At 40.9% G+C, this 12,802-nt stretch overlaps 1 protein-coding gene across 1 annotated transcript; it reads left to right on the forward strand.

The window, feature by feature from the left end:
- Positions 1-1,179: 1,179 nt before the first annotated feature.
- gfod2 (glucose-fructose oxidoreductase domain containing 2) lies at positions 1,180-11,280 on the forward strand (the record flags this gene model as incomplete). Its single annotated transcript, XM_080843033.1, has 4 exons — positions 1,180-1,208; positions 7,096-7,407; positions 10,115-10,293; positions 10,618-11,280. The coding sequence occupies exons 2-4, from the start codon at positions 7,155-7,157 to the stop codon at positions 11,278-11,280; spliced, it is 1,095 nt and encodes a 364-aa protein (XP_080699159.1). The 5' UTR covers positions 1,180-1,208; positions 7,096-7,154.
- Positions 11,281-12,802: the final 1,522 nt, after the last annotated feature.

The following is a 12,802-nucleotide window of genomic DNA, read 5'->3' on the forward strand; positions in this document are numbered from 1 at the left end:
CACGTTGAATCTAACCACACCGCCATCTTGCCATGCTGTTGACAAAAAGCAGCCCTCTCATTGGTGTAGCATGATCACGTGTCGAACCGTGCCATGGCTCCCGGCAAAATCTTGCTCTGAAGACTCTAGTTTTGCATAAAACAAAGACATATCGACAATCGACTGGAATTTCAGCGACAAACTTTTTTCTGGTAGGTTAGCACGACTCGTTCTTTTTTATGAGCTAAAGATTGTGTAGATGCCAGACAGTGGAGCGGGTTGAAATGAAAACAGTGTTCACCTTACGGCCTATGTTGGAGGAAGTTTGTTTTGTAATTGTTTGCAGCAGACGAGGCGCTGTCGAGCTGCTATTCCCATAAATCCATGTAAATGTTCGTTATTCACAATAATGTTTGATAACCCCCTGAAGAAGTTGTATTAATGTTTCCCCATGTGTTGTCTATCTGCTCATTATACACTGTTTCTCCAAAATCAGTTTGATCTATGAAATACTGTGTTCATTGGTGTTTTCATGATAACATTTTGTAGCAACCCTTAATGTGTATTGTACATCATAAGAACATTTGCCTGCGCCTCGCAAAGTTGCGATATCAACAGCCTACTTTCTCCTGATGTAAGGTGGTCGGTAAATGGGGTCCGCTGATGAGGTTTGCACTCGGGCCCGTCAAGTCATTGTGACTCCCCTGGTTATGGGTCACGTTTACAAGCCTTGTTGTTTATTTAACCTTGATATGTGTGTACTGTGTGGCCTACAGTAATTGTGGTCTTGGGTGATCTGAACTGTGGCCTTGTAGAATGTTAGGGTCTCTAGAGTTGATTTGAGCAAATTATTTGCATTTCTGCTTAAAATAAGCTTTTTAGAATGTTGACTATAAAAGTGTTGCGCTTCAAATTAATAATGCCACTATGGGTCAGCCAGAGGTGCTAGCAATTTGTGCTGCATTACTTCTTTTTCGCCGATTTTGCAAAAACCCATTCATTTTTTCCATAGGGATTTTTTCTTTGGAACCAGCAAGTGTTAAAATGCTGAAAACTACAAAGTTCCGGTCGACTTACACACGCGTGGTGTTCCAGAGAAACTCCGCCCAGAGATACACAATGCCCTGGAACCAAACACCGGCATTGACATGACGCGTGCGGACTCTATTGTCAGGTACTTCCTGCAGCCAGCTTGGATTAATGCAAGAGATCAAATTCTGAGTGAGACGGTAATTTGTTGGAGATGTAGATATGTATGTTTGAGTGTATAATATAAGAGCCATAATAGAAAACCAAATTTCCTTGCGTAGACTACGCAAAAAGATTCTTATGGACCTCTGTAAATTAGCTCGCTAACGTTAGCTGGCTTGGGTGGGAGGAAAATCAGGAAGATAAACGGAAAGTTTGCGTCATAACATTTGTTTATAGTAACGTTACAGGGGAAGGTGACAATGTGCATTGAATAGTATTTTTACAGTTCGTATAGTGAATGTTAAAAGTTTGTGTAAACAGCTTAGCTACGCAAAGTAATGCCCTACTGTAATGTATTCATCACCCTGGCTGCCGTCATGCCTACTGGTAGCCGATGTGATGATGTGCTCGATTTCCACGGTACCAGACCACAACGCACTGCTGTCAGGTTCCTTTAGACGAAACATTTAAAGTGTCAACTTTTATAAGGTATGCTTAGGCTATAGCAGTACAAAATATTTCTCCGATCCACGCGTTATGCATACAGGATAGAGAAGAGTTTGTGATGCTGCACTGACGCCTAGTGGTGAGCTTGTGGTGTAAGCATGAAACCCAGACCGTAGTAGTGTGTTGTGGTATGTTTTCTAATGCGGAAATGGACGAAACCCTTTTAAATTGCCACTGCAGTTGAATGGTCGATTTTTGCAAATATTTGCATTCTATTTGCTCAGACTGATTGGAGTCTGGAGTCGTATCGCAGACTTAATTGTAGTGTACATGAGGGTGTTTTAATCCAACTGCTCACTCTTCACTAAAGTCCTATTGTAATCTCTGATCCCGATGACACCGCTGGCTACTTTGCATGAGGCCAAATGAGGTTCTGTTTTTAGATTTTACAGCGGCACACGGATCCCTTACAGATGAGCTTCCACAAATAAATAGCGTAGTTGAAAACATTCTCAATGAATGTAAATTACTCTAAAGCAGCCACTTGATTCTCACTATTTGGGATGTGAATTACTTTGTGTGGGAATCTTTCTATGGTGTGGGCTTGGCAGTATAGCTAAACACATTGTCATGATTGTCGCTGCCCTATGTGAGTCGCGCATGCGTCACTTTGCGACACTTTTGTAGTATAACGAGCCAGGTAATGCTGGTCATAAACCTATATATGTCTATGATGCTGGTGGTGTACAGCATGAAGTGGAATGACAAGCGCATTTGTTTACGTTTGAAATCCACCAAGGTTTATGATGTTAAAGGCACCCAGTGCAACTTTATGTAAACATTCAATGAAAAATAAACATTCAATTTCTAGTCTTTTTTACACGTAGTAAGTTTCAATAACTCCATACCATTACATATCGACATTCAAGGAGCAAAGATGAGACGTCGTTGTGTGGTGAGAACTGATAGAAAATCGTAAACAACAACAATCGCCGGTGGGGAGAAGCCATTTTTCCATTGACTGGAAGCCTGCTTTATTTATTGTAGGTTAAAAAAAATAAAGAAAATGGCGACGATTGTTGTTGTTATCGATTTTCTATCAGTTCTCACCACACAACGACGTCTCATCTTTGCTGCTTGAATGTCGGTATGTAATGGTATGGAGTTATTGAAACTTACTACGTGTAAAAAAGACTAGAAATTGAATGTTTATTTTTAAGCCTCAAAAGTTGCACTGGGTGCCTTTAAGCTTCATGTTTATTGAATTATAAGTTAAGCAGTGCATTCATAGTAACAGTAATACAACATAGCCCCATATGTTGACGTTGAGCCTTATGCTGTTAACCGTTTACAACACAATTAAATATAACATTAAATGTATCGGTATTATGCGTTAAAATCAGCCCCATATGTTGACGTTGAGCCTTAGCTATTCACCGTTTACAACACAATTAAATATACCAGTAAATAAACGCACATTATGCGTGAAGACTAATGTTCACGTAGTGTTTTATAATTTTGTCAACGGTTTACAAAATTAAAAAACACTACGTTAAATAAACCTACATTATGCGTAAAGAGAAGCCAGATACGTTGATATTGAACCATGTATGAGCATGCGTGTCTTGGATAGTTTGCTCCTGAGCCTTCTGCCGTAAACCGTTTGTGTTTGAGCATGCGCGACTCACATAGGGCAGCGACAATGATTGTAGCTGCCAAATGTGAGGACCTGCCTGATGTGAGTCCGCATGCGCAAACTTCGCGACACTGTTGTAGTACAACGAGCCAGGTAATGCTGGTGGTGTAGGCTACAGCATGAAGTGGGATGACAAGCGCATTTGTTTACGTTTGAAATCCACCAAGGTTTATGATGTTAAGCTTCATGTTTATTGAATGATTAGTTAAGCAGTGCATTCATTAGCCTACTAGTAACAGTAATACAACATAGCCCCATATGTTGACACTGAGCCTTATGCTGTAAACCGTTGACAAAATTATAAAACACTACGTTAAATAAACCTACATTATGCGTTAAGAGAAGCCAGATACGTTGATATTAAACCATGTATGAGAATGCATGTCTTGGATAGTTTGCTCCTGAGCCTTCTGCCGTAAACCGTTTGTGTTTGCGCATGCGGACTCACATCAGGCAGCGGCGGACTCACATCAGGCAGGGTCCTCACATTTGGCAGCTACAATGATAACTGTTTTCTTATCAGTTGATATAGATTCTACAGGGCTGCCCAATTTGGGGCCCGCGGGCCACATTGGATTTATTTTGGCCCGCGCTCCGGTCAGAATTATAGTTAGAACGTCATTCGTTAGACAGCATTTTAACCCATTTTTAACAGGGTCTCTGTTTCAACGTCATATTTAACTAAGACTGGTTGCAGTTCACTGCTTGGCCACAGTTTTTACATTGTTTCAGATGGGTCAAGGGGGGCGCTATTGACCTTTTGTCAATACAGATCCATATCTATGGTTATCTTGTTGCTATGCTAGCTAACTAGCTAGCTTTTACCTTAACCTTAAACGATTTAAATGGAAGAGCTCCGTTTGCATGAAATGATAGCTAGTTATCTAGCTGATGTTATAGTCTTCTCAACTTACATGTATAATGGGAAAAGGTAGAACAAGTTCATATTCATGAGTTCAAATTCACACATGTCAACACGAGTTTAGCAACTGCCAACTGTAAGTACCTTACTTATGTTTGTGTAAAGAATGTTGATATGAAATATGAAATCAACCAGTAGTCAATGTGCAAGCTCTCTCTCTCTCTCTATCTGAGTTGGGGCAGTCTGTCCTTCAGTTGAGGTCAAGGCATGACGCTCTCTTGCTACAAGTTTCACCTGTACGTGTTAGCTTAACAAATGTTTGTGGAGGTAGCCTTTGGAGTCAAGTGCTGTCACGGCGCTTGTTTCCACGGCACAGCTTACGCGTAACTGTTATATCTTTCTCTTTTGACGGATACAAATAGAAAATAATGGGAGTATTTCCATCGAAACATCAGCAGTCACTCTTGTTGCCTGCAATCATGTTTATTAGCCTTTAACTTGCTGTTAGTTGATTGGCCATTATAGAAGTCCCCTACCTATCTTCCCTGTGTATACTAATAGATTACATTAAATTAGTATGATATGTTAATAAATGTTTCTTTTTTTACCTGAAGCAAATGTTATCTTCCCCATTATTTTCGTCTTGGAGTATACCAGAATGCTTAATTTAGGCCTACATGTTAAAATAACAAAATAATCTGGGGGGGATACCCCCAGACCCCCCTACAGGGGCTTGGTTTGTCACCTTTTTTAGCCCTTCTGAGTCTGCAGGTATATATATTAATGGTAATGTTAATTGGGTACACATATGCAATACATTTCAATATAATGGGACCTGACCTAACATGAAACTCTGGTTTTGGCCCGCGGCCCTCCACTCCGATTAATATTTGGCCCCTGACGAGAAAGAATTTGGGCACCCCTGATATACAGTAGATAGTCCTATTTTAAAGGTGCTGCCTGTGATTCTAATCTAATACCCTTTTTGTAAAATTTTGCAAATTGCTCCTCACAATCCTCTGGCTGCTAGTTTACTGTGTGTGCTAAATACAGTGGCTCGGACCAAGCCCTCAGCCAAGTGCAGTCAATCAGGATACTATCTTTTGTAAACCAAACAATGGTGAAGACTTTCAGGGTGATTGACTGTATCAATAGTATTGACTCTGTCAACAATCTCTCGCCAGCATGAAGAATACACCATGGATTCTCTTCACTTTATCTTTTCACATAAAGTGCGTATGACAGCTTAAAAAAAGGTAAAAGGCATATAAGTATCAAAACTATACATAAAACATAGTACTTTGAAGTCATGTGTAAACCCGAAGATTGAAAAATGAAGTGAGAATGAGTTTCAAAGTGTGGTTTTCGCGACTGCCGGCTTACCTGAATCTGTCAGGTGGTCCCGTGACGTCAGCGTCGGTAGACTTCATTCTAGAACTAGTGATGGAGGGTGAAGAAGTCCGCGATTTCAAGCAAGTTTCTGTCACAGACTCGAGCGAAGATTCAGAAATTGAGGAAGACTATGATCCGGATCAGTTAGTACACGAGATTGTGGGCATTGAACATTACCGATTCGAGCCCTATCTGGATGACGAGCCAGCAGAAGAGGCGAGGTCGTCCCGGCAGATTTCCTGGTCGTCCCGGCAGGCCAATGAGCTCATGAGAAGCAGCCTGAAGACTGCACGCAGCCGTGGAAAGTACATGAGCGACCCATTGAGTTAAAATAAATATCAATCACATCTTGTTCCAGTGAAAATCTCCATGTTCTCCGACAGTCGAATTGATTGGGAGTCCAACCAGTATATATAACACTTGTTGTCGATGTACTTCTAACTCATGGTGTCAAACTCACTTTCATTAATCCAGCCTACTGATTTTTGTTTAACCTCCTATCTTGATCTAATTCTTTTTATTCAGACGTTATATAACTTTCATGACCACAAATATAAATTGGCCAGCGATTTTAAATCGTTTTTTTTTGTTCAAAAATGCATACAATGGTCGAAGCAACGCCTCATGGGAAATGGCACCTGCGTATCGCTCTGCCTTTGTACAGTGAACGTAACTTGGCCAGATGGGCTCGTTGTGAGCCGGTGGTGGGCCAGTGCAGACAAAATTGTCCTTGTGGATTTTTGGGTCCCACTCCGCCCCTGACAATGTGCATGTGGATGGGGCGCACGGAAACGCGGTAGGCGAAATTCCGAGAGATATGCAGAGACTGCAAAACACCGAATGGTAAGGACGACTTTGACCTTGTTGACAGTGACAAAGTTCAAAAGAGTCCCGCCGTTGCCGTCATTTCCATTTTATAACGTGGGGCGGAAGTGAGTAACTTGGGAAGTCGGTAGCTCAGTGGCCTGGAATTAAAATGTTGATTTTAACAAGTATATTTATATGTTTTAAATAAACATATATATCGATTGTGTAATACCTCCTTTGTTTTATTTATTTGAAAAATGTTGTATTGAGGTGTCATGCACTTTAACCAATACACTAACGATTCAGAAATTCAAAATGTCAGCAGATGGGGTACATACATGGTGTTCTTGGAAATTACCTTGCTACTGTTTGGCATTTTCTATGCAACATACCAAAACCTATTTGCATATACACAACAAGGTTTTTTTCATAAATCAAATGTCTGAGATCTTATGTATTGAATACCTTCTCTGTTGAAAGCAATCAGTTAAAAACATCATTATGGTTACTTAGAAGAGATAGCCTATATTGTAGAGACTAGAGCGGTCTATCTGTATGACATCATGTTGTAGAGACTAGAGCGGTATATCTGTATGACATCATGTTGTAGAGACTAGAGCAGTAGGCTATATCTGTATGAAATCATGTTGTAGAGACTAGAGCGGTATATCTGTATGAAATCATGTTGTAGAATACTCCCTCTGGTATTCCCCCTGTGTAGGTTGGCCTCTGATTGGTGGGATTCAGTGTGCATGATGACGGTGTGAGGTCATCACTGCCATGCTTCCAGGAGTGGGTGTGTTTGGGACTGGTCGGACTGTGCGGATTCTGGTTCCATTACTGCGTGAACAGGGGTTCCCCATACATGCACTATGGGGCCGCAATGAGGAGGAGGCTGAATCTTTTGCAAGGGAACTGGGCATTCCCTTTTGTACCAGCCAATCAGATGATGTCCTACTTCATCCCGATGTGCATCTTGTGTGCATCTACACCCCACCTCCACACACACGACAGATTGCAGTGAAAGCTTTAGGTAAATACTACCAATATATGCTTAGGGTTTTTTTGTCTTCGGTCAGAGGTGATGGTGGGGCTGGGTGTTCGAGGTAAGTCTATATTGTTCCATTCTGTCTCCACTTTGTGTATGCAGGATTTTACAACTTCACAAGGTAAGTTTTGTAGATAACTAGTATTGGCGTCCACTTCTTTGTGTGAAGAATACAATGTAGAACGTGTCAGAAACTGAAATATGTAAGACACCCTTTCACAGCACGACCGCACCTACTTTATTGTTGTTTTTCCATATAGCTCAAAACAAACTATATGAATTACACAATATGCAGCCGCGGAAAAAATTAAGAGACCACTTCAAAATTATCAGTTTTTCTGGTTTTACTATTTATTGGTATGTGTTTGAATTAAATGTAAATTTTTGTTTCATTCTATAAACTACTGGCAACATTCCTACCAAATTTCAAATAAAAATATTGTCATTTAGAGCATTTATTTGCAGAAAAATGACAATTGGTCAAAATAGCAAAAAAGATGCAGTGTCTTCAGATCTCGAATAATGCAAAGAAAACAAGCTCATATTAATTTTTAAACTACACAATACTAATGTTTTAACTTAGGAAGAGTTCAGAAATCAATATTTGGTGGAATAACCTTGATTTAAAATCACAACTTTCATGTGTTTTGGCATGCTCTCCACCAGTCCTTCACATTGCCATTGGGTGACTTTATGGTACTCCTGGCGCAAAAATTCAAGCAGCTCGGCTTTGTTTGATGGCTTATGACCTTATATTACACGGCTCTTCTTAATGCTGTAGAATGCTCCATTCACTTGAATGGGGCTTCCCAACATTCTGTGGTCAGTTATTAACCGATACCTGACCGTTGCTATGCAATAATGACAGCTGTCAAGGAAAGTGGCCTTTTTGCCTCTGATTCACGTCTTTCGTAGCACTCCGCAAGTATTCCGGTAACTTATCAATGGAGTTTCAGCGGACAGTTGAGCAGCTGTGTTCTAAAGAATGTTTAACGTCTTTGAAGTTCAACTTCTTTGGCAAACTATTTCTCTGCTTTTTAACACTACTTATAGTAACATACATTGTAAAAGACACACTGTGTTAAGTTATTTTTTCGTGTTGGCAAGTAGCCGTATAATAAGCGCTTCGCATCGGGGTGCTGTTCGCCCTGTTGGGGCTTATTTTCCCGACAATGACCTGCGTTCTATACATTATCCCTTACCTATCTTCCTCTCGATCACATTCCACCGCTTTTAATTGGGATTCAGGTCTGGAGATTGGGCTAGCCATGACAGGGTCCTGATGTGGTGGTCCTTCATCCACACCTTCACTGACCTGGCTGTGTGGCATGGAGCCTTGTCTGCTGGAAAAAAGACTCCTCAGAGTTGGGGGACATTGTCAAAGCAAAAGGAAGCAAGGTTTCTTCCAGGAAAACTTTGTACCTCGCTTGATTCATGCGTCCTTCACAAAGACAAATCTGCCCCATTCCAGCCTTGCTGAGGCACCCCCAGATCACCCCCGATCCTCCACCAAATTTCACAGTAGGTGCAAGACTCTGTGGCTTGTAGGCCTCTCCAGGTCTCCGTCTAACCATCAAACGACCATGTGTTGGGCAAAGCTGAAAATTGGACTCATCAGAGAAGACGAACTTAGAAGAACCTCCAGTCCGCTTTTGCTCTGACAATGTTCCCCAACTCTGAGGAGTGTTTTATCTAGCAGGGCAATGCTCCATGCCACACAGCCAGGCCAGTAAAGGTGTTGATGAAGGACCACCACATCAGGACCCTGCCATGGCTAGCCCAATTCCGAGACCTGAATCCCATAATAAAACTCTGAAATGTGATCAAGAGGAAGATGGATGGTCACAAGCAATGAAAAGAAGCCGAGCTGCTTGAATTTTTGCGCCAGGAGTACCATAAAGTCACCCAATGGCAATGTGAAGGACTGGTGGAGAGCATGCCAAAACACATGAAAGTTGTGATTTTAAATCAAGGTTATTCCACCAAATATTGATTTCTGAACTCTTCCTTAGTTAAAACATTAGTATTGTGTAGTTTAAAAACTAATATGAACTTGTTTTCTTTGCATTATTCGAGATCTGAAGACACTGCATCTTTTTTGCTATTTTGACCAATTGTCATTTTTCTGCAAATAAATGCTCTAAATGACAATATTTTTATTTGAAATTTGGTAGGAATGTTGCCAGTAGGATATAGAATAAAAAAAAATGTACATTTTACTTTAACACATACCAATAAACAGTAAAACCAGAGAAACTGATCATTTTGAAGTGGTCTCAATTTTTTCCGCGGCTGTATAGTTCGTTTGATACTACAAATAAGTTCTGATTTAAGTGTTAATAGAAACATTTTCCAGTTCCACATTGCCTAGACTGTTACTTACAAGACTGTAAAATAGTAGACTATACTGGTAAAATATACTTTATAATACTGCATAATGTCATTTAACAGCCATTCAGTCTCTTGATGCCCACCCTGGCGGAGTTTTCAGCCATTGCAATATTACAAATGTCTTGTAGTAGACCATTTTCATTGTGTGGGCACCAAAATGTATGTTTGTTTTTTGTTTCTTCAGCTGCATCATTTCTAAACTAATATGTAACTTAACTCTGAATGTAAAATATTTTTTCCTTTACTCAGTCATATGATAATTAGTTTATCTGTATGTATACAATGTGCTTTTCATCCATAGGCATTGGTAAGAATGTCATCAGTGAGATGGCGGCGTCTTGCACTGATGCTCTACAGATGGTTGCTGCAGCAAGGTATTACCCCCAGCTGATGAGCATGATGGCTAATGCGCTGAGGTTCCTTCCAGCATTTGTCCTTATGAGGAGACTTATAGAAGAAGGATACTGTGGTGCATTACAGGTATATTTGCACCTGCTTGCACGCACACATTAACACACACACACACACACACACACACACAACCACACGCATAAATATACACACACACATATAAATGCACACACACACACACACACACACATACACCACACACACACACACACACACACACACACATAAATACACACACACACACACACACACACATACACACACACACACACACACACACACATACACACAAATACACACACACACACACACAAATACACACACACACACATACACCACACACACACACACATACACCACACACATGCTCATAATATCATCTTCTTTCTGCAGGTGTGTGAGGCACGTGTGTACGGTGGATCTCTGCTCAGTCAGTCGTATGGCTGGGCGTGGGAGGAGTTAATGGGGGGTGGCGGCTTGCACATCATTGGCTGGTGCATCATTGACATCCTAAGCCACCTGATTGGTTGTCACGCCCTTCGTGTGCATGGAATACTCCGTACATTTGGGAGGAGGGCCGGCCCTGGCATCCGCTCGGTCACCGCTGATGACTATGCCTGCTTCCAGATGCTAATGTCAGGAGGCGTAGTTTGTAGTGTCACCCTCAACTTCAATCTCCCTGGTTCTACTCACCACGAGGTCATGGCTGTGGGGTCCACAGGTCATTTGGTGGTAAGGGGGACAGAGCTGTGGGGTCATCGTCATGGTGACCAAAGGGAGGAACTTCTGCTGAATGATAACTCTGCTGCTGGACCTGCTGTGAGGGGGCTTATCGCCATGGTGACCCAGCTGCGTCTGGCTTTTGAAGCACAGGAGGACTGCTGCTCATGGGAACAGCCACCTGTTGCCATGGCAGCATCCTTTGAAGATGGGCTGTATGTACATGCCGTGGTGGAGGCGGTCAAACGGGCCAGTCGAAGTGGAGAATGGGAGGCTGTACAGCTTGCAACCAAGGAGGCGGAGTCTAACCACAACCAGCATGCAGTGTCTCACTAAAAGCTCTATGGGAAGATATGAACAGAAGGCCAAATACGGTTTGGATTCTTGCCAGTGAAGGAGCTCTTTTCACAACTTGACACACTTGACAAACACTAATCTCTGAACATTTCTGTACACGTGTGGATGTGTGTGTATAGCTGTGCTCTAATCTGTGAAAAATTGATAGGTTTTCTTTTTAATATGAAATACCTAGCCAGAGTAAGTTTCTGTTTAAGGAGATACCTTTTAAATGTATGTAATGGTTAACGGGAACTGAAATAAAACTGCATTTTCTACTGTTACATGACTACATGACTGCTATCAGGCTTGCCAGCTTTCTGTTACGCAATTTACTGACAGAATGTATCACGTTCATGCTGCCTGACTAAAAGATGTTGAATTGTTTTTTTTTGGATCATTCATTGGACTGCCTCAATGTAGGAGATTTTCTATGGGCATTTGGACACTTTATCTATCTATCAATCATATTTACTATGGGCATTTGGGCACTTTATCTACCAATTATCTATCATATTTACTATGGTTGTTATGGTTGCCATTTCTAGTTTCCGGGGGATTGATAAAGAAGGGCAGGGTGTTTAGATCTACAAGAATACCTTGACGCCTGCCGCCTGGATAATTGTTTAGTGATGTGGCTGGATGTTTAGTGATGTGGCTGGATGAAACATTGAGATGCATTTCTGCAAGAGAGGATTTGATTCTCCTACCGACCGGTTGGATGAGCAATGAATGTCATCTAACAAGGCAGTGATTCTCAAACACTGATGACCCACTGAAATACTAGCACACCTAGGTAGACAGCATACTCTGCTATTAAAATATGAATCAATATATGTTCAAATTGAGCTAATGGTCTCCATTCATTGTATGCAATGCACCTTATCGACATTTAGGAAGAAATCAACCACGTTCTTCCTCTGAAGGATGTCTGTTGTCTTTGCCTTATCTCCACAGCAAGAGATGGCAACCAAGGTGGTAGCCATGGCAGCCTATATGCATTACAAAGCATTTAATGTTTTCCAATGGATTTGTTACAAGCCCTACAAATTTTATATTATTATTGTTTTTGTTAATGCTACTATGATCTGATATACAATACTGTTATAAGCATTTAGTTGTATTGTGCATAATGTTTTTGTTGTCCATAAATAGGCGTTTTCTTGTAGAATCGTAGATTTAGTTAAACACAAATTATGTGTGTATTATATACAGTGCCACTTGAAGTATGTGAACCCCTTTAGCACTAAAGAGTTTTCTGTAGTTTTACCATGATTTTTCATTTTTTTCAACATCAATTTTCCATAGATGAAATGTCAGGTTTATGTTTATCATTTGCATGTACATGTTTCGAGGGAATTGTTTGAATAGCCAAAAAAACTACATGAAACATGGAATTAGTGTATTTTCAAAAGTTAGTGAACCCCCAGCTGCATTGGTAAAGTCAAGCAGGTAACAGATTCGGTGAAACATATTTGGGTGCTTAATTAGTCAATTAAGCAAACCAATCAACTGAGACATC

The sequence above is a fragment of the Sprattus sprattus genome (genome assembly GCF_963457725.1).
Source record: "Sprattus sprattus genome assembly, chromosome: 8".
In the NCBI taxonomy this organism is placed as follows: Eukaryota; Metazoa; Chordata; class Actinopteri; order Clupeiformes; family Clupeidae; genus Sprattus; species Sprattus sprattus.